At 44.4% G+C, this 20,690-nt stretch overlaps 5 protein-coding genes across 10 annotated transcripts; 4 read left to right on the top strand and 1 right to left on the bottom strand.

Annotated features, from left to right (window-relative positions):
- Positions 1–173: 173 nt before the first annotated feature.
- pola2 (polymerase (DNA directed), alpha 2) lies at positions 174–4,675 on the top strand. Its single transcript, XM_003970243.3, has 18 exons — positions 174–516; positions 845–969; positions 1,067–1,155; positions 1,259–1,316; positions 1,438–1,547; positions 1,656–1,846; positions 2,016–2,104; positions 2,244–2,396; positions 2,709–2,771; positions 2,871–2,922; positions 3,013–3,131; positions 3,216–3,254; positions 3,363–3,436; positions 3,545–3,653; positions 3,745–3,851; positions 3,976–4,032; positions 4,125–4,251; positions 4,388–4,675. Exons 1-18 carry the CDS (start codon positions 432–434, stop codon positions 4,535–4,537), a joined length of 1,797 nt encoding a protein of 598 aa, XP_003970292.2. The 5' UTR covers positions 174–431; the 3' UTR covers positions 4,538–4,675.
- A 78-nt stretch (positions 4,676–4,753) lies between these two features.
- LOC105417332 (high mobility group nucleosome-binding domain-containing protein 5-like) lies at positions 4,754–8,554 on the bottom strand. The gene is made up of 10 exons (XM_029847546.1): positions 8,481–8,554; positions 7,955–8,066; positions 7,537–7,687; positions 7,330–7,401; positions 6,529–6,961; positions 6,344–6,458; positions 5,332–6,081; positions 5,063–5,263; positions 4,955–4,989; positions 4,754–4,879 (listed from the first exon to the last, which is right to left on the bottom strand). Exons 2-10 carry the CDS (start codon positions 8,050–8,052, stop codon positions 4,776–4,778), a joined length of 1,959 nt encoding a protein of 652 aa, XP_029703406.1. The 5' UTR covers positions 8,053–8,066; positions 8,481–8,554; the 3' UTR covers positions 4,754–4,775.
- Positions 8,555–8,617: 63 nt separating this feature from the next.
- zdhhc24 (zDHHC palmitoyltransferase 24) lies at positions 8,618–10,557 on the top strand. Its single transcript, XM_003970242.3, has 3 exons — positions 8,618–9,181; positions 9,548–9,825; positions 9,953–10,557. Exons 1-3 carry the CDS (start codon positions 8,877–8,879, stop codon positions 10,243–10,245), a joined length of 876 nt encoding a protein of 291 aa, XP_003970291.1. The 5' UTR covers positions 8,618–8,876; the 3' UTR covers positions 10,246–10,557.
- Positions 10,558–11,401: 844 nt separating this feature from the next.
- Positions 11,402–14,500, top strand: LOC115252421 (immunoglobulin G-binding protein H-like). Of its 6 annotated transcripts, none has more exons than XM_029847551.1 (12): positions 11,402–11,638; positions 12,274–12,315; positions 12,397–12,555; positions 12,661–12,763; positions 12,943–12,993; positions 13,082–13,159; positions 13,235–13,291; positions 13,401–13,460; positions 13,540–13,604; positions 13,696–13,780; positions 13,899–13,984; positions 14,075–14,500. In XM_029847551.1, exons 2-12 carry the CDS (start codon positions 12,290–12,292, stop codon positions 14,250–14,252), a joined length of 948 nt encoding a protein of 315 aa, XP_029703411.1. In that variant the 5' UTR covers positions 11,402–11,638; positions 12,274–12,289; the 3' UTR covers positions 14,253–14,500. The 6 variants fall into 6 exon arrangements, with proteins under 6 accessions (XP_029703411.1, XP_029703412.1, XP_029703413.1 ...); XM_029847555.1 differs by lacking the exon at positions 11,402–11,638 and adding an exon at positions 11,786–12,031 and having other exon boundaries at positions 13,899–13,990; positions 14,075–14,197; XM_029847550.1 differs by lacking the exon at positions 11,402–11,638 and adding an exon at positions 11,788–12,031.
- A 120-nt stretch (positions 14,501–14,620) lies between these two features.
- LOC101063448 (sodium/potassium/calcium exchanger 3-like) lies at positions 14,621–20,366 on the top strand. The gene is made up of 17 exons (XM_029847547.1): positions 14,621–15,140; positions 15,289–15,387; positions 15,874–15,950; positions 16,039–16,113; positions 16,182–16,266; positions 16,473–16,576; positions 16,715–16,789; positions 16,882–16,907; positions 16,985–17,038; positions 17,129–17,265; positions 17,400–17,488; positions 17,921–18,185; positions 18,441–18,607; positions 18,689–18,803; positions 19,245–19,357; positions 19,454–19,519; positions 19,618–20,366. The coding sequence occupies exons 1-17, from the start codon at positions 15,032–15,034 to the stop codon at positions 19,726–19,728; spliced, it is 1,767 nt and encodes a 588-aa protein (XP_029703407.1). The 5' UTR covers positions 14,621–15,031; the 3' UTR covers positions 19,729–20,366.
- The last annotated feature ends 324 nt before the right edge of the window (positions 20,367–20,690 follow it).

Here is a 20,690-nt window from a genome sequence, read left to right as displayed (position 1 = left end):
TTAAAATAGTGTTACTTATAAATTACAATAATTAATTACAAAGCTGATTATATGTTTATGTTTTCCTAAAGTTTCAAATAAATCGTAAACGCTACGTCAGTATACCGGTTCGTGACATTCACGTCCAAATTCAAATCACCACCACCGGCTTTTCATCGTCAGTCCAGGAGGGGGCGGTATAAAAAGAAGACTTCCGGTTCTATCAGTTTGTTATAGTGACGAAGTTCCGGCCGCCACTCCGATGCACTTTTTCGCGGTAAACTAATATGGGAGGTCAGAATCAGCTCTTTCAAATGAAGGCATCATAGAATATTCTTTTTTCAGCCGAGGCTATTTAAGATTGAAGTAAATCATTGGAATGAAGTGAGTAAATACCAACGACAGCAATCAAACGTTATATATCACTTTGTTGCTTCAATATATGAAAAACAATGGCAGCGGTAACAGGAGAAAGCCTAAAATCAGAGCTTGAAGTGTTCGACATAACATGTGAAGATGACTTCGTGCTCGACAAGAGTAAGTTCACATCAGCTGCACATTATCTACTTTAGTGTTGGTTCCATGTCTTGGCTCGTTACTTTGGATCTGATCAGCTGTGAGCTTATGTTGTGCTTTATAAGGGGTGTAATTAATGCTTATACACAGTTCAATAATCGTTTATGTCAAGTTAGAAATAACTAATGTAGTCGTATAACATACCACGTATGATAAAGGGAGAAGTAAGTGCAATAAATTTGTTGTTTACCTGACTTTAACACTAAATACCTTTGCAGTAATTGCAGCGAGCCTGTGAAATGTTTCCATTTTTCTCAGCTGACATTGTTTCCTCAATCGTTTCTCTCAGTGGTGGAGCAGTGTATTTGCTACAGGTTACCAGCAGATAAGATGGTTCTGGAGTGGGTTGCCTACAGCTCCACCAATAATGGAGTGAAACTCCAAATGCACAGCCTGGAGCAATTTCAGCACGATGTAACCACAGTTGATTTCATAAATTCCTCAAGATTTTCATGTTTGTGCGTTATATTCTCACTGGACACCAATGACATGGAGACTATTGTCTTTCCAGGTGTTAAACAAGAAGACTAAATACAAAAAAAGTGATAGGAGAGAAGACCCTCATAACAGAACCAGAGACATCTACTCACTACAGGAACTGTATCCTGCTCAGTAATCTTGTCACAGTCTAGCGTCTTATTTTTCTTCATGTATACACTTGAGGAAGACTTTTAATTACACTTCCTTGACTTTGCTCATAAAGAATCAAAGCAGAAGAAGAGGAAGAGAACCTACTGGATTCTTACTCTACACCTGCAAAGGTGAGAACGCTCTCAGTGTCAAGTTTCCTACTTTGAAAACAAAGAAATTCAGCAGGACGCAACTAAATCTAAAATGGGGATCACATCCTATGTATTTTTGTGTGTTTATTTTTCCATTTAGGGCTCTCAGAAACGGGCTTTGACCACTCCTGAACACCCTCAGTCAAAAAGAAGTGCAGCTCTGCTGACCAGCCCTGGGCTCCTGCTGTCTCCTGCCAGTTTTTCACCCAGGTATTAGGAAAAGACTAACAATCTAATTAATGCCAGATATGGAATAGTAATACCAGATTTTTTTAAAATCTGTCATATTAATTAACTTATCCTATTTTTATTTTTTAGTGCGACTCCATCTTTGAAGTATTCTCAACGTGGAGGAAAAGGAGAAGTGGTGGTTACATTTGGGGCTGTTCAGGGCACTCGCTGGGCAGGCAGGAAGGCCGGTGTCCAGGTGGAGCTGTATGAAGGAGAGGAGGACCCTCTCCACAGCAGCTACAAGTACATGTTCCAGAGGCTACGCGATGTTCGAAACGGTGAGAGCCGACCTCATTTGTATTAATGAGCTACGGTAATTTGCTCAAATGAGCTCATTTGTATTAATGATGGCAATAAAAGTCAGCCTACCATTGCGTCCCAAATACACTCAAATTAGTATTCATGTTGACTTATGTTTGAAGTTAAAGGTTGCATTCATTTTCTCAGTGCTCACGGAGAAGATAGAGGTGCTCGGGGAGCGCCTCAGGTCGCACTTCAACATTGAAGAGTTCTCTCCTGTCTCCTTACCTGCTCAGGTACACACTTGATCCAGGTTTCCTTGGACCCACCTCAAGTTTTATTTGTCACTGATGGTTTAACAGTTAATACAAGGAGAGCTAATATTTAACTGGACAATGTATTCAAGTTAAAGAGATTGTATTTGTTTAATTGTAGGATAGCATAACTGTGTTGGGCCAGATTTGCTGCGACAGTAATGGCAAATTGAACGCACAGTCAGTACTTCTGGAGGCAGGACCAGACCAAGGTGGTCAGCAAGTACCTGTCAATCTATCAGAACTTAAAGAGTACTCCCTGTTTCCTGGTCAGGTGAGCAAAGAGAACCCCCCTCCTATGTTATAATGTGTCATTTTTACCATCTACTATACAGTAACATCAAAGCCCTAAAATTAGGGGTTAATGTTTGGGAGAAATGAGGTGGTACTCTATTTGCCTGTACACTGAGATGTGTGTAGCAGGTTATATAACCACCAAGAGCAGGAGAGCATGCCAAGGACCTGGGCAGGAGGTTCACCCAGTGTCCGACCGAGAGCTCTAACAACTACTCGGTTGCTTTCACATCCTCTAATGTGCACTGTAAACCCATATTTCATCTGCACACGTCTGTTTTCCCCCACTCAGGTTGTAGTCATGGATGGGATGAACACAACAGGGAGAAAGCTGACAGCTTCCAAACTCTATGAGGTCAGCTGTGTTTTTATGAATGTCGGCACCAACATAAGGTGGAGAATTGTCAGTTGAATTGTTTTTGCTGTCTTCTCATAAGACGTTTATCATTTTAAGGGGGTTCCACTTCCTTTCTATACAAACAATTCAGGAACAGAGGCGACTGAAGGTCAAGGATTATGTTATTTCTTTTAAACCTCGATGAGCATGTGTCAAATGTTCTGCTTGTTATTGTCAATCGTGTCTTCTGTAATTACAGAGCCTGTGAATATTTTGGTGGCGTGTGGACCATACACACCTTCTGACAGCCTAACATTTGACCCTTTGCTGGACCTCATACATGTCATCGCGAGGGATCGTCCTGACGTCTGCATACTGGTACAGTTACCACTCACGTGTCCTACCAGCTGTCACATCAGGCAAATATTAGCCTGAGTTCTAATATTCTTTTCTTTTTTCAAGTTGGGGCCATTTGTGGATTCCAAACATGAGCAAATTGAGGTATGTTTGACGGCCGTGTTGGGTTATCATCATCTCACTGTGAATAAGCACATGCAAATATAAGTGGGAGGATTTTTCCTCACAGCTTCGATACTTTTTCTTGAATAGAAAGCCCAGGTGACCGAGACATTTGAGGCCATTTTCTCAAGATGTATGGAAAGTATAGTGGATGGAACGAAAAGGTGACTCGCGCGTCTTTAATTCACCCTCCGCTGGATGTTTGCATTAACTCCAGATAACATCCAGTAGTGACCTCTGCACGATGACAGCTCATATTTCCTGTTGTTCAGCACTGGCTGTCAGCTGGTGTTTGTGCCCTCCCAGAGAGACATCCACCATCACTGCATTTATCCACAGCCTCCCTTCACCCTGCCAAACCTCAGCAAGGACCAGTCTCAGGTCAGACACACTTTCAAACGATCAAGCCTCGTAATTAAGTCTTTGCTTGCTGGTGCAGATCCAATATAGTGTTTCTGTGTCCGCTCCGCAGCGCATCACCCTGGTCCCTGACCCCTGCACCCTACTGATTGATGGTGTGACCTTTGGCATTACATCAACAGACATCCTGTTCCACATGGGGGCAGAGGAAATCAGCTGGTGAGAGACGTGTCCGTGTTCTGTTGTTGATATTCTTTTTTTTAATGTTTACTCGGGTACCAGAAGCATTTGTTTGTGTATCTCTGAATTCCACCCCTGTAACTGATCCCATTCTGTGTTGCAGCGGCACGGGATCGGACCGATTCTCTCGTATACTGAGACACATGCTGAGCCAGAGGAGGTGGGTGGGGGGGTCCCGAAAAGTTCTTGTTCTACCTCTGATGGCATTGACGCAACGTTATTGGCATCCGTGTTTCTGTTTTAACCTTACAGTTTCTACCCGCTGTACCCACCCGTGGAGGACGTTAACATGGATTATGAGAAGTTCCAGAGCTTTGGTCAGATGCCCGTCACCCCCGATGTTCTCATCCTTCCATCTGAGCTACGTTATTTTATAAAGGTAGAGGCAGCTCTGCATGAGAACCTCTTTATTTATGCCAGCCTGAGTTCCGGATTTATATGTATTCATCACGTGTGAGTTTGTTAAATCTGAAATGCTGAATTAGGTTTAAACAAATATGAAATGTCTTCTGTAGGATGTGATTGGCTGCGTGTGTGTCAACCCTGGACGACTGACCAAAGGTCACGTGGGCGGAACCTACAGCAGGCTGCTTCTCCAGCGCCGCTCCTCAGAGGAAGGGGAGAGGGTCAGTCCCTGTTTGGCCGCTCAAGTGGTGAAAATTTAATTTAAAACTTCCAGAAACTCATCAGCACTGGTAAAATGTTTAATGGAGAATTCCCTTACTTGTTCAACATTCAGCTTTTTATACAAAGGAATAACATTCATCGGATCCTGACAGAATAAACAGTTATTTTGATACATATTGGTCTGTATGGCGTGTTGTTTTAAAAGTAACTCCTCTGGATTGACAACAAATGTTTGGATTTTTTAATTTCACATTAGCTCAGGTCAAACAAACACATTTAGTCAAAGAAGTGATCAAACTCGTCGGAATCAGTCGGGTGATCCCCGTGTGCCGATCCCTCTTCACTCTCCACCTGGAAAATCTCCATTCTGTCATAAGATCCTAAAAGAGAATAAACCCACTCAATGATTTTTTTATGTAGCCTCGCTCCGTCTGAATGTGGTGAACTCACTGTACCTTTAGGGTTCTGCTCTGGTTTTATCTCCTTTTCTCTGGAAATGCAGATGAGGAATAAAACAATTCAAGATGTTTCTACAATTGGACAGAAAATAAAACGAGCTCAACTGTGTTTTTGGTGATTGTGGAGGCGCCCCCAGATCCTCCATGTCGTCTTCACTGAGCTCGTCTGAACCTTCCTCAGAGCTTCCAGACTGAGCCTCCTCCTCCTCATCTTCTGGGTCCTCCTCATCTTCTGGGTCCTCCTCATCTTCTGGGGCCTCCTCATCTTCTGGGGCCTCCTCAGGAATAATGTGCAGCATTTTAGACCTGAAAACAGATTCCAGAGGCATCATCTGCCGTCGCCTCTGAGAGGTTAAAGTTCACGCTCGTCTTACTTCTGTAGGGAGACGATACAATCGTCCGAGTCGCTCTCGTCCTCCCTCTGTGATGCTTCCTCTCCTTTCTCCTCCTGTGCCACCTCTTCCCCATCATAGGAAGAGTCTTGGCTTTTGTTATCTTCATCTGACTCTTCATCCTCCTTGCTTAAAACTTCGCTCATTTCATTCTTATTTTTCTCCACTTCATCCTGAGAAGATGCCGAATCCAGTTTCCTGTTGTCTTCGTCCTCCATCCCATCGGACGCCTCTGACTCTTGCTCCTCCATCTCTTCCTCTGCTCCCACATCCTTCTCTTCTTCATCGGTTGTCTTGTTCCTACTTGAAACGTGCTCCTCTTTCCTCTCTTGTTCCTCTTCATCTCTTGCATCATTTTCATCACTCTCGACCTCTACATCATTCTCTTCTGGTTCTTCCCCCTGGCTCCCATCATCCTTCACTTCCTCATTTTCCCCCTCAGATCTATTGCTTAAACATTCAGTTTTAATCTTTAAATGAACACTCCCAGAATTTTCCCTCATGGTTCCTGATTCCTCCCTGCCTGTTTGATCACACCTGGATTCCTCACTACTAGACTGACTGTCTTCTTTCTTTCTATTGTTCCTTTCTTTGACTCCATTCTTCACCTTCAGCAGTGCACCGTCAGGTCCTGCACCTTTCATGCTGGATCTGCTCTCCTCTGACGAGGCAACGCTCCCTGAGCTTTGGGCCGTTTTCACTCCTGTCCTGACAACGCTGTCGGCCTGGGAACTGAAACAGGTTGAATGAAAGTCATGTGGATTTAAATTATTTATAGTTACCTTTTTAAATTTATATTCTTTTTTAAGATGAAAATAGTCAAATTAGGATTTTTTTTTTTTTTTAAAGTAAAAAGGTAATGACTGATATAATTAAAAGTATCCCTGTTGTGAAGTAGAAACATGAATCTAGTGTTTGGTGTTGGGACAACTATCCCAGATACTCTAAGTGGTTCTTCAACATTCAAAGTTTGAAATCTGAGAGTATGTCTTACTCTGGAGAGCCGTGGTCTCTGTCGGAGCTGCGTTTTGGCTTTCCTCTCTTCTTCCTGCTCAGCTGATTGGACCCTGTGGTGCCGTCGCTGCTCTCTGCAGAGCAGGACAGACGAACTACACACAGACGTAATCAATGGTCAACACAGGCGAGTGGGGAAAATGATGAAAGTGTTGCCTTCCACACCTGGTTGGGTATCCAGCTCCTGAGCTGAACGACTGTTCCTGCTGCCAACACTCTTTCTGTATGAATTCGGACCGCTGCTCGTCTGGGAATGCTGCCAGCTCTCAGCAGGAGGCTCTGTCTTAAAGAACCGAGCCTCGGAGTCAGAAGGGATTCCGGCCACAGCAGCGGACCAGAACCAGGGTTGTTCAGGCTCGTTGTGGCCGGGCAGGAACTGATGATGGCTAAGCCCTGAGGCCCAATGGTGGGGTTGGAGCGGAGTAGAGGAGAAATGTGGACCATGTGAGGAGTCCTGGAGATGGTGAGGATTTCTGGGGTGCATCACCCAGGAAGGCTGAATGTGCAGGGAATGAAAGGAGCCATCACAGCTGGGCCGAGAAGGTAAAGGTGGATCTGGAGAGGAACTTGTTCTGTCTCCTGGGTTGTGTAGCTGTCTCTGGAGAAGAGCATTTGTTTACTAAAGAGGCTGAGATATAAAAACAAATCTTGTACAATATGCTAATGAAAGACCTAACAAAGCTAGTTTAATTTAAATTACATAATTTATAAATGTATAATTCTAATTCCTGTTAAGGTAACTCCCAATCTGCTTTCTGCAATTCTTTCAAAGCTTAACTAAAATTGTTTTAGTACTGCACAGATTCTAAATATCCATTAAAAAAATCCGTAAAACTTTAAAGTGTTAAGACTCTGATGTACATATGAAATAGAGCATTCACTTATTTTTTATTGATCATCATTTTTACTATGCTTTTGTTGTTCTGTTTTGTTTTAACACCAGTGCAAGGGCTGCATGTCTTGTACCGTCTCCTGTGTGTTTTCCTGGAGTTGTTGCCTCCATCGTGGAATGCCCACCAGATGCTGTTCGTACTCCATCTGGAGAGGATCAAAAGTGACAAATCGCTGTCATACTTCATTGAGAAAGTGACAAAACATCTCCACCTCACTTTTTTTGCTATAGCGACTTTCTGATTCTGTCCCTCATTTGTAACGTTGAGTTACTGTTTTCACCCGAGTGGTTGTCATGGCAGCGGTGAGCGTTGCCATTTCCCTCAGCGTGCTCTGAGCTTCCTCAAACTGCTGCAGCAGCTGCCTGTTGTGGTGCTGAGCTCTTATCACTCCATCCTGCATCTCCTGACAGTACTGCTGAAGATGCAATGTCCTGTGGCAAGTAAGGCACAACAGAGCTTCATGTAAATAAAACAACTCGCACTATCCAACACAGTGATGCACAGAAGTGGCTGTTGGCTTAAGATTTTGCTTATCGACGATTCTACAGTATTCAGGTGTGTTGACACTACTTGCATTATCATTCAACAAATTTAAATACAATACTCTGGCTTCAGAGTCACAGTGCCTTCTGAGTGTGTGTCAAGTAAAAGATCCCCAAACCAATACAACAAATTGGAGCTGCTATTAAAATTCTTACTTCTGATTTTGGGGTGATACTCTTTGGGTTTTGAAAGCGCGCCGCTCCATGTTGATCTGGTGATCAAGAGACAGTAAATTCTCCTTTGGTGCAACCATCTGTACAGCCTTGCCTGCGGAGATTATTAGGGATTACATTCTTCCTTTGGGGGAAGGGATGTGTAACACCAGTGTGGCAACAGGATTAAACTGAAATTATTGACTGTAAAAAAAAAATATATTTTTTTAAAAATAATGAATGAATTAATAAAAACAGTCATTTCACACATGTGAAGCCAATAACAGTTTACATTATGCAACATATCCATCTTTCCGAAGACAAGAGTCTTATTATTGTTGTTACAGAATATTACAAAAATAATTGAAAATTTATGTATTTGGTGATACAGTTAACTGAGCATTGTGTAATGTAAAAGTTGTATTTAATTTGCTTTTTTTTTGTCACAATAGTATACAAATAAAATACGGGACGAATGTGAATACTATTCATCATAATGTTTTGCTGAAGCCATGCGAGAAGAGCTTACTGTAACGTTTTTATGCTGACCTGGAGAAGTTCTGGCGTTAAAACACAAACTTTTTTAAAACGTGCACTGATTGTAATATTACAAGCGGAACATTTCTGCGTTTATTGTTGCACTAGGGGAGTGTTTTCGTGTAACACCTGTTCGTTCCATGTCTATTGCGGTAAATCTGCGCGTTCTGGATTCATTTGATACGCACAAATTCGCCTATTTCGTATCGTATATTAGGAACATAAATTATTATTGTACTATTTACATTATCTATTGGAGTGCATGCAGGGGTAGAAACGCTATTTGCTTATCTATCTTGACCACAGTCCGTCTGTTAAGCCAGTATTTTCTGTCAGCCCGCGCCTGAGAGGCGTGATTTAAACGTCCGGGTGTAAAGGGACAGAAAACATGACGAGTTTTGCTAGTAAAACATTTTGTAGGGTGGAAAAGTTGTGTCACCACCTCCCCGTTGTGCTCAATACCTTCCTGGTGTTCTCTATCACCGGCGAGGTGAGCTACCTTGTTATGGTCGAGGCTCCACTGGAGCCGGACCAGAAGAAAACGATCTGGTCCAGTCGCTGGAAAACGGCCCACTTAATATCCCAGTACTTCATGTTGATCAACATCTGTTGGAACGCCATGCTGTTCATCAAAACCAGCCCCAGTATCAGGGGGGTGTTCCTGGGGGGAGAGGGCATGGGGCAAGGGTGGAGGTAAGAACACGGGTGAGGAGGTGAATATTTAGGTGGGGCAAATAATGCTTGTTGGCAAGAAACAAATGCTTTTGAATTAGCTTTAATATTTTGCTGTCAGAGTATGTGAGAAAATGAGCATATCTCATTTTTTTAGATTCCATAGGGACTTTTATCTTATAAGATCTAGGCCAAGGACCTTGATCATAAACTACCATGTTATGTAAACTTGTATTACTACATATACAGTATATGTACGCTCTACTATGGGTGTAGGTCTTTATGTAGGAAAACCAGTGTTTAATTTTCACCGTTAAATCCCTCATAATGGTCCCAAAAACCGATGGATGCCCCTCTAACCATATGATGACATTGTTTTTGTTCCAGGTACTGTTACAACTGCGAGACACACACTCCCCCTCGCTGCTCCCACTGCTACGACTGTAAAGTGTGTGTGCTGCGGCGAGATCACCACTGCGTCTTCTTTGGCCAGTGTGTGGGATTCCGTAACTACCGCTACTTCCTCAGCTGCTTGTTGTTCATGTGGTCTGGGCTGCTGTACGCTACTCTGATGAACGCAGAGGTTTTCCTTGTCATATTAAAGGAAGGTGTCACTGTACACAGCGTCCTGCTGCTGCTTATACCCTGGATTATGCTCATTTCAGGTAAGGTGTGGTTTGAACTGTGTAGTTCTGTAGCTTTCTGTCCAATTTAAAAGCAGCTTGGGGACATAATTGCAATTTTACACTAAAAAGAACTCATTTTCTTCTTTGGTTCTATTTTCTTTTGCAGGTCAAGTCTCGCCACGTGCCTTTGCCTTCGCCTTCATCGCAGACACGTGTGTAGTGGGCTTCTTGCTAGTGTCCGCCTTCTTCTTCTTCCATCTCGTCTTGATGTTTCGAGGACAGACTACCCGGGAGTGGTACTCGTCTCGCCGGCCCTACAGTCTTGGCGTAATGGGCAACTTGTATCACACTCTGGGCCTCCGCTGGTACGTCTGCTGGCTCTGTCCGCTCATCCCATCACCGTTACCTGGAGATGGAATCAGCTTCCAGGTCACTGGTTCCCTGGAACCTGCTCGTTAACAGTGGATTGCCTGAAGGGTAATTGGCTGTCTTTAATGGTGATGGTTCTCCGTATTGGGAACTGCTGCTGTTAGCATCGCCTACGATTCAAAATTCGCAGGCTGTGAGGGAAATTTCTAAGGATGGGTATTTTGTTTGAGATGTTACTTTTTGTAACATTTAACAGTATTGCTGGGGCAACTTGTGCTGAGTTGATACAATGAAGTTCTGCTTCTGTTTCACATTGATCCAAAGAATGATGATACTCTGTTTGAGGCTGGCCTCATAATAAAGGTTTACTTTGGCATACTACAAATGTATTTAAACAATACAGAGACTTAAGTGATTGTGCACTAGTTATTATTGGGATTGGTAGAGTGGATTTTTCCCATCCTCTACATTTTTATGCAGGAAGATGAGACAAATTTGTCAGCACTCTTAAAGTATTTCCTCTGCTCTCATAAACACGCTCCTGAGCCAGAGTTTATATTGCTACAGGACAAAAGTGGTGCTGAGATGTTCACCCTGTGTAGAGGTTAACGTTGGAAGGAAACCTAAACGTGATGATGTGATTTACAGTAGAACATAAAAAGTACCTAAAGTCACGGTTTTATGTCAGTTAAGGGACATTTAAAGTCCAACAACCGATGTCCCTACTACGACACAATAACATAGTAATCCTGTTGCCTAGGATACAGTATGGGCCTTTTTCAGTCAAATCCGTGCAGGAAATCAGAATTTGTATAATAAATTGCTATGTTTTGTACCTGCACTATTGCGTAAACCTGCACTGTGCCTTCATTTGATTAGTATGGACTTGGGAGACATGCGGAGGGGTTTTGCTGTCCTTGAATACTCATTATAAAGCTCTATTCCCATGTCTTTTGCACTTGTTTTGGGGGTTTTTTCCACTCAGATGTTCATGCATGTAAACTGTCATTCATATTTTTAAAAATTCTTTCCTAAATTTATGATGGGTTTGTTTTTTGTTTTCGGGGGTCCATTTAATGGGTTGTGGTGTTTATGGTTGGTCATCTTAATAAAAATCAATCAGCAAACATAAAAATTTCAAAACTGTTGGATTTCTACTGTCTGCTTGAATACAGTATTTGACATTTATTAGTTAAACTGTCTCAGAATTTAGGACAGGAGCAGATTCTTATTTTTAGTAACAGTAGTTTGGATGACAGCTGGGTTAAATTAATAGAACTTTCCACCCCTGAAAAACTACTTACCCAATTTAAATAATAAAGTATGTGAACATAAAAGATTTTTTAAAATAACTTTATTTTAATGAAAGCTTTTCGTTGATTATTGATGCTTTGATGTCCATATTATTAACGTACCTACGTTTTAATCACTATACAAATGCCATCGTTTAATATCAACAGAATATAGTTCTTCCACCGGCAAGGTATTTATTTCTATTTTTAAACATTATGTGAGCTTATAACAAGAATAACTCTCAATTAGGTCATGTTAATTAACACGCAGCTTGAGTACACAGACCCCACTAGCTAACCGCGATGTTGTCTTTTAGCGTCAGTAAGTTAATGAAATATCGATTAAAGATATAATCAAAGCACAATAACTGCGCTCATCAATACGAAAATATGGGATTTCGAATCTTTACGAAATATATTTCTATAGGAAACACTAACCACCGTTTTGAGCAGTAATATGAGCGTAATGTATCGTTGACCATCAATTTAACTTCAATAAGCAAATCTCGGCTAAGCAAACGACATTTTAAAGCCAGTTGCGATTATATGATGACCAAACTCGTGAAACTGGAAAAAAATTACAGGTATTTAATCTCTTTAAAACTTAGGACTACGTTTAGTAAACTTTCTTTTTCATTTTTAAAAAAAAAATATCTCCCGACAAAGAAAATCTTGCTTAACTTATACTGACTCCTACACAGCAATGACTTTAAACAGGGAGACATTGTGCAGAAATACAGACATTAAAGAGCCAAAAGAGCTCCAAAGTGGATAGAAACAGCTTTAGAACAAAACATACAAGATTTTATTTGCTCTTCTTACACAGAAACAAACAAGCCAAAATGAGCGAGAATACTGAAGACAGAATGTAAGTGCCCACCAACCAAAACACATTCAACATTTGCTCCAATGTGTGCAAATGTGTGTGTTTGTGCTGGTAATCGTGCAGGGCACAAGAGGAAATGCTCGACAAAATAGCTAAGCTGCATCATGACAGCATCCACCTGAAGGACCTGAACGCATCGTTGATGGAGTGGCTGGATGCTGCAGAGACTGAGAACGTCTCGCTTTGCTCAGACAACAAGTCCCTGAGGAAAAAAGCCAACATGTAAATGATCACACAGATTTCCTCTCAGCAGTTTGCAGTTTCCATCCACCTTTGGCTTCGGAGGGTTTTGTAGCTTTTAAAAAGGCTGCTGTTGTTTCTCTTTAGGCTGGAGAAGATGGTCTCAGAGGCACAACAGGACAGAGGAGAGCCTTGTCCACCTTCTCTGGCTGATGAAAAGAGAAAAAATGTGCAAAAAATTCAGCTAATGGTGAGCAATGTTATGATCCCCCCTGGTTTACCGGTTTGTCATGCTCTACAGAGCTACACACTGTTGCCTGGAAACCACTGTGATAGACTCCAGCATCCCCGTGACCCTGATCCAGAATGAGCAACAGTTTAATAGGAGATAAGCGGAGGGATAAATGTGTCTTGCTGTGTTTTTTGCAGGAGGAACAATTAACCCTACAGAGGGAGGACAACCAGCAGCTTATTTCCGAGGTTTCATGTTTCATGCTCATTGCAGCACAGTTGGAGGATTTCTGCGCCTTTCTGAAACAATTCTGAAAGATTGTTCACTTTTTCGTAGCTGAAAGACCTCCAGCAGCAGAGGGACGAGGACAAGAAGACCCTGAGCAAGATCAGCCAAGCACATCAGATCCTCCAGGTTACAGTGATTTCCTTATCTTGCCTCTGGAATTGACCTTTGACTGATATTTGTGTGATTGTTTTTTCCCTCCAGAGGGACCTTGAAGCGGCTCATTTGGAGCTGCAGCAGAACGATATGTCTATCCAAGAGGTAGGAGGCCTCATTGCTAGTCTGCAACAGCACGCCAAGATCCTAAAATTCACATAAGTCCTGCCTGTGCAGTTCAACAGTCCCTTATCTTTTCATGTGATTTTAATAGAAAAAGCAGCTGTTGAGGAATGCGGAGAAGGACTTAGAGGAGTTTTTTAACACCATAGAGGTACTGAAATAACCTGAACCTGGAGTGTTGCTTGGTGGATAAGTGTGGGTCTGGTTTACCCAGCTGTTCTCGGTTGCAGGACCTCAGGAGGACAAATCAAGAACTGAAATTTCAGCTGCAAGAAAGACAAGATGAGTCCTCGTTGTAAGTGTGAAGTTCCTTGTAAAGGAAAGTCAATAGTCTGATAGGACCTTCTGTGAATGATCACACTGTGCATCTGCTGTTTGCCTTCCAGTGCTTTTCTAAACACGCTCACACAAGACAAACTCAATGATTTATCCTACGCAGAGGAAGTGATGCAGCTGAACCTCTCAGCAAGAGTAAGCAGACAAAACTTTGACTTCTGATTAGAGTCGTTCTGCGTTACCACAGGTGGCCGCTAGAGCGCGCTGTCAGCAGAGACTGCGTGGGTTTCATTTTCCTCCCTCTTGGCTCCAGGAAACAAAGGATGCTGAGGTGCTGGTGGACCCCTGGAATTTCTCTACAGACTTTCAACAGCAGTATAACAGTCCTGGCAGATGCCTGTAAGGGTATTACAAGAGGTCAAGATTATTAAACCCCTTCAATATTGAATTACCTGCTTACTAACGCTGCCTTTTCCTGGTTTTCCTAAGGCTCCCACGCATCACGGGGAAAGTGATCCACATAGCATTCTTGTTGTTACTGTGCACCCTCTTTTTCTCCTCTTTGGCATTTGTGGCTCTGAGATACATAGAAAACTTAGACCTCCTCTCGTTCCAGCTGACACAGTCCTACTGCAACCTGCATTTTGCGGTTGCGCCCCCATTTTGACACCACATTTAACTTTGGTTGTGTCGGGTTTGTCAAACATACAACAGATGACAGTTCTGACCAATGGCAAGAGCACCGGAGTTGGGGAATGAAAACTACGTTCACGCAGGCCTACTGGTTCATTGTTTTAGACATTTTTGTTGTTTAGAAAGCATTGTTTTATGCTTATATTTGCAGATCACCTCCAAAAGTTTTGTTCCATCAGTTGTTGAACAGTGTAAAATATAAATAAATGGAAACTAGCCATGTGATGATTGTGTTTTAATCAACATTTCCCAGCTTGTCCCTAATTCTAATACTATTAATGTGATAAGATTCAGTCTAAAATACTCTCAGCCTTCCACATGGCTCCATTAGGGATGCAGCCATGGTCCCCTGTGGCTCCAGACGCCCCACCCAGCTGACGGCGCTCCCTGGTGGTCTTTGGTGAGACTCCAGAAAAACACCCTCTCCCCGTTTACACCGACGAGGGGGGACACGGGAGGGAGGAGACGATCCTCATGATCGATGTGCATCATCGTGGTGGCACCGGCAGCTGATCTGTGCCTGCAGGCGGGAGCTGTTGGGGATGTCGGGTGCGGATGCCGCCCTGACTCTGGAAGCCGCGGTGCTGATGACAGGCTGAACCTCTGGTTCTGTACCGCCAATGGAGCCCGCTGATAAAACAGCGTCGAGTCGATAAATAAAAGGAGCAACATTGTTAAGGGAAGGCTGTGAAACCGCTCCGAGGAGTCAAGAGTCCGCGACATGTTCTGACCGGAGCGCTGGCTGCTGGCGGAATGAGCGCGCCGAGGAGACCGAGGAGGACGCGCCTCCTGCCGCGGGTCTGCGTCTGTGGAGCCGGTCTACTCGCAACAATCTGGGTCATTCTCTTCAGGGGGATTACAGGTACTGGCGAACAGATCCGTTATAATGACATCTATTAATAGTTGGACTAAAAACGTGCCATACGCACCTCTAGTTTGGTAAAGGCTCAACTTTGCTCCTCACGCCGAAAGATCCATGTTTAACGTTTGCATTTAATCTGTGTTTGCAGGCCCCCCAAGAGTCACTGCGGAGCCTGAATTTTCCTTGTTTAAGAGAGAAATCGGCAAGGAAAAAGAAGATAACCAGACTGGCAGCTCTTCCAGATCTGGTGCCTTAATATTGTTACGATCTGAGCGAGTCCTATTAATATGATCATTCTTGTTATTTTCATACTAGAAATCCCCCTCTTGATATATTCTTATTTATTCCTGGTCGGTCTGAGATTCAGTCTGTCTCACTCTTTATTCCTCCAAACTCTCACATCTCGACTATTAAACACAGGCCTTTGAGGGGAACCAGTTGCTAGGAAACTGCCTGCTGAATTTGTGGTTGGATGCTGTGTGCATCTGGAGCTCTTCAAAGTGTCTGCCCTCTCAGAATGACCTCCTATCAGTGGTTCGTGCAGGTCTGGTTCCCTGAGCGAGCCATGGTGACACCGTCTCCCAAAAGGGACGCTGTCCGGTTCTTCCTTGTGTTTGGAAGTTTGGAAAGTTCATCCGGTGGTTTTACTCTTTCTACAAAGACAACAGCTGGCTTTAATGCACCCGCTAAGGGAATGAGGCGAAGAATTTTAGCTGCTGATCTGTTTTCTCAGGTGTCGGCGATTTTCCCAAGGACGTCTTCACTCTGGAACAGAAGAGACATGGAGCGGTCCTCCTGCACGTCCTCTGTGTGAGCATCAGATCAGAGACATTGTGAAGGCAGAATTGGTGGTTGCACCTTGATAAAATCCACGTTTCCACCGCCCTGCTCTTCACAGGCCATCTACATGTTTCTTGCGTTGGCTATCGTGTGTGACGTTTACTTTGTGCCATCACTGGAAAAATTATCGGAGGTATGAGCAACAGACGTGTTTTCGTGTGTGTCTCCGGATCAGCCCTAAGGTCTTTGTCCATCCTCTAGAACCTCCATCTCAGTCAGGACGTAGCCGGGGCAACCTTCATGGCAGCTGGGAGCTCTGCCCCCGAGCTCTTCACTTCTTTGATTGGTCAGTATGATGCTTGTGTAATCAATCTACTGCCCCATAACTGCCCCATCAGGCCTGCAATCACCGTCCTGATTAGGGCTGAGCAATGTCAAGTAAACACCTTCCCACGGGACCTTAGAACAGACATGTTTCATGCTGATATTTAGATTTTTATTTTTAATTTGCCAGCTGATTTGTTCTGGTTTTCTTGGTTTTTTGTTCCTCAGGGGTATTCATCACTGAAGGGGACGTGGGGGTGGGGACGATAGTGGGATCGGCCGTCTTTAATATCCTGGTCATCATTGGAATCTGCGGCATATTTGCAGGACAGGTACACACGCAGAGAGATGTCGGGGTGGGAGAATCCTGAACCAAATGGCCGAATCCAAAGAGAAAAACCAAATTATTTGTTTTACTCATGCCTGTGTGTGTGTGTGTGTGTGTGTGTGCGCGACTCTTCTCTCTCCAGCCGATCTCCCTCAGCTGGTGGCCTCTGTTCCGTGATGCTGTCTTCTACATCCTGTCTATACTCGTGCTCATCCTGGTGAGAGCTTCCACAATTAAAAAAGAAGGAAACCTGGTGTTCAAACATCCTCTGAAAGTGTGATTAAAGCACATTTTCACGTTTTCCCACAGGTGATCTATGACGAGAAAGTCATGTGGTGAGCTCCTCATCCATAATCGTGCTGTTTGACGCCTTTGTAAGTATGACAGGAGACATTAATCCTGTGTGTTTCAGGTGGGAGACCATCATCCTGATCTCCATGTATGGAATCTATATAATAATCATGAAGTGAGGCGCTTAACTCTCCCACATTTCCAGCTTCTTTTTGCATCAGGTGACCCAGACAGACAGACAGGCTCTGTTTTGTTTTGTGACAAGGTTCAACAGGTCTCTTTACACGCTGGTGGAGAGCCAGTGTAGCAGGGCGGGGCAGCCGTGCCTGGGCAGCCTGCGACGCTCGACCGCTGTGGGCAGCGTCGCCGAGGGCGACAACGACATGGTGCCGCTCAAACCAGGTAGAGACGCCATCAGCAAACCCAGTGACACAGTTTCAATGAGTCCAATGGTCTAAAATAGAAGTAGAGCACAGTTTGTCCCTCCGCTTCCCTCCTCTCCATCTACTCGACATAATCTGGCCCTCCTTCCTCAGACTCAGCTGCGGCGGTCGGCCAGGACTCGGGGGCGGCGGTGGTGGATGAGACGCAGAACCCACACCCCCACCAGCTCTCCTTTTCAGAGGCAAGCCTCCACCTTCTTCACCCAACATTTCTCCCCCATCACCCACCTACACATGGCTGCCCACATGGTCATGGGGGTACACTGCACGTGCACACCGGCTTTATCCTCAGCTAGAGTGGTGGCCATCTGAATGTGGATGTGCAGCATATTTACACATCTGATGTCCCCTAGTGTCTATAGAACCAGCAAAGAGACATCAGGACACTCTAATGTCGTCTTGTTCGCAGGTCGGTGATGCTCCCGTATTGACGTGATTGCTCACTTTCCATGCTAACAGCCATGAAATCTGCTCATCTGCATGTGAAACCAAGCATCCTTACAGCTCTGCTCAACGCTCCACCACCCTCTTGTGTCCTCCCTCTTCATTGCCACGATCAGATGAGGTCAATCATTCAGTATTTCTCATCCAGCCTTTGTAATTTCTTTTCGCAGAGGCAGAGGCTGATCCGGGCTCGACTCAGCCCAGAGGAAGGTGGAGCTGCGGGGGAGGAAAGTTCAGGTGGCGACAGGACGATGGGCGATGGCGGCATGCAGCAAAAGGAGGAGGAGGAGAGGGGGAAAGGGGCGGCAGGAGTGAGGGGTGGAGGGGCGCAGCAAAAAGAAGAAGTGGAGAATGAGGAAGGAGAGGAGGAAGGAGAAGAGGAGGAGGAGGAGGAGGAAGAGGAGGAGGCACCTTTCAAGCCATTCGTCATGCCTGGTGAGTGCAGAGAAAAAGAATAAAGGATTTTGGTCTACAAACCATTTTAGAGTTTAAAAACAGACCAGTGAATGTGACCCACATGCTGCGTCTGTCACTGATAAACAGTCTTCTTTGGCTTTGTCCTCTCTTATCTAAGTTGAGTTAATGCTACTAATTAAAGAAGAGTCACGGCTGCCGCGTGAATAATTTAGAACTTCAGCTGACTCTGTTATGATCCCTGCAGGGAAACTTGTGCATATTTTGTGTGTGCAGATGGATGGTGCCTGCGTCTGAGGTGGCTGCTCTCGTGGCCCGTGAGCGTCCTGCTTCACTGCACCATCCCCAACTGCAGCCTGCCGCAGTGGGAGCGCTGGTACCTGCTCACCTTCCTGACCTCCACGCTTTGGATAGCTCTGTTCTCCTACCTCATGGTCTGGATGGTGAGACGCCCGCCTGCACGCTTGCTGACCTCAACAAGCACAGAAATAAGCAGATCGCGTTTCCTGCCTGTTTCTGCCTAGGTGACCATCATCAGCTTCACTCTTGGAATCCCAGAAGTCATCATGGGCATCACCTTTCTGGCAGCTGGAACCAGTGTTCCTGACTGTATGGCCAGCCTGATTGTTGCTCGACAAGGTGTGCTAATGTTCATATTTACATTTGTATAATTCTTTACTCTGAAATATTAGACGGGGGGTAAAAACACATTATGTCCCGGATACTGTTGCAATGGCACATTAGACCGCTAGGGGTAGTAAATTATCACCGTCTGAGGTTTTACATCAAAGGGTTAAATGATATGATTGGGTCTAAAGAGTTATATCCTCCCTCTACCGGCGTAACAATCAACCTGTGAGATGTGACGTTCACCTCACTTTTAAATTTAATCCACTAAAATTTTATCTAGGTTTTAGATTTCACAGAAAAATTACAAAGGCTGTAAGTCATGTGACTAAGCCACCCAACAATGTAACATTGCACATGTGTGATTCTATTAACATAAATAATTAGTTGATCTGGATGTTTAATGGCACAAATGCAGGTGCATATTTCAAATTATTTGTCTCGTTATTTCAGGAATGGGGGACATGGCCGTGTCCAACTCCATCGGCAGCAACATATTTGATGTGCTGCTGGGTCTGGGCTTCCCCTGGGCTCTGAGGACCCTCATCGTCAGCTACGGATCGATGGTAAACCTCGGTGTCTTTTCCTCCTAATTCTTTTCCCACAGTAGCATTGTAGCATCCTCGTGAACGCGTTAAAGCTTCTCGTCGTCTGGTTTGAAGGTGACAATCAACAGCAAAGGCCTGGTGTACTCTGTGATCCTGCTGTTGGCCTCTGTCACGCTCACGGTGGGTGACCCCCCCACTCTTTGGCAGATTTCTGTCCTCAAAGACGAGACTGCACTGCCACAGGAAGTGATGCGTGTCTCCTCTTCCTGTTTCCTCAGGTTGTGTGCGTCCATCTGAACTGCTGGAGGTTGGATCGCAGGTTGGGACTCTCCCTCATTCTGTTGTATGTTGTCTTCCTCCTCTGCTCCGTCGGCTTTGAGAAGCTCTAGAGGAAACTCGCGGGTCCGCTAACTTAACTGTTACCAGTTCAGCCGATAAGCTGCACTGATACCCTTTGATAAATAATTTGAATAGTTTTGTATGGAACACCTCCGGGGCAATCACTGAAGAATCATAACTAATTTAACAAGTATTGAATTTGTATTATGTGTTCATGTACTTCTATTAAAGGTCGCCACTGGTGAGCTCACCCACCGGGCGCTCATGCGCGCATTGATAGAGTTGCATTTCAGTGCATGCGGTTATTTTGTGTAAATTTGAAACGCCATTCGCTGTAGCATGGCTCGACATCACGCTCCAGGTCACTGCACTCAGACACCTTTCTTGGCCTTGTACAGAAGGGATGGCTCTTCTTTCCTTCAAGCTTTTCTCTGCACTTTTCATCCCTCTTTGTCTGTGTTTGTTGTGGACTGAAATTAAAAACGAGCTTATATTTGTGCATCCAATCCTCGACTGTACGACTCTGGAGGGGGTGGATGGGAGGGGAGGTTCTGCTCCCTAACCTGGGAGAGCAGGTTTAAAGAATAGCTGTCAGACTAGATAAATAACCTGCCAGATTCAGGGGTGTTTGGACCCAGACCAGTCCACGAGGGCCAGTACTTCTGTCCTACCAGGTAGACCACACCAGGACCTGGGATCCCACTCTTCTTGGAGAGTGTTTTCTACCTGGTAGGGTAGAAATCCTGGCTGGATTATGAGCCTGGAGGACCGGATCTGGACACTCCTGGATTAAGAGTGAGGTAGTTCAGGGTTTTACCAGGGTGGCCATCAACAGGAGGGTCCCTACTTGCCAGCCTGGTCCTGCTCAAGGTTTCTTCCTGTTCAAAAGGAGTTTTTGCTCACTACTGTTGCTTGTTCAGGGGGGTCTGCAAAGCATTCGTGATTGTTACAGGTGCCGGATAAATAAGGCTGGATAGAACTGACATTGTGAGTTCAGCACCACACGCAGCTC

This window comes from Takifugu rubripes, chromosome 14, assembly GCF_901000725.2.
Source record: "Takifugu rubripes chromosome 14, fTakRub1.2, whole genome shotgun sequence".
Classification (NCBI taxonomy): Eukaryota; Metazoa; Chordata; class Actinopteri; order Tetraodontiformes; family Tetraodontidae; genus Takifugu; species Takifugu rubripes.
This window is presented reverse-complemented; position numbering and strand designations above follow the sequence as displayed.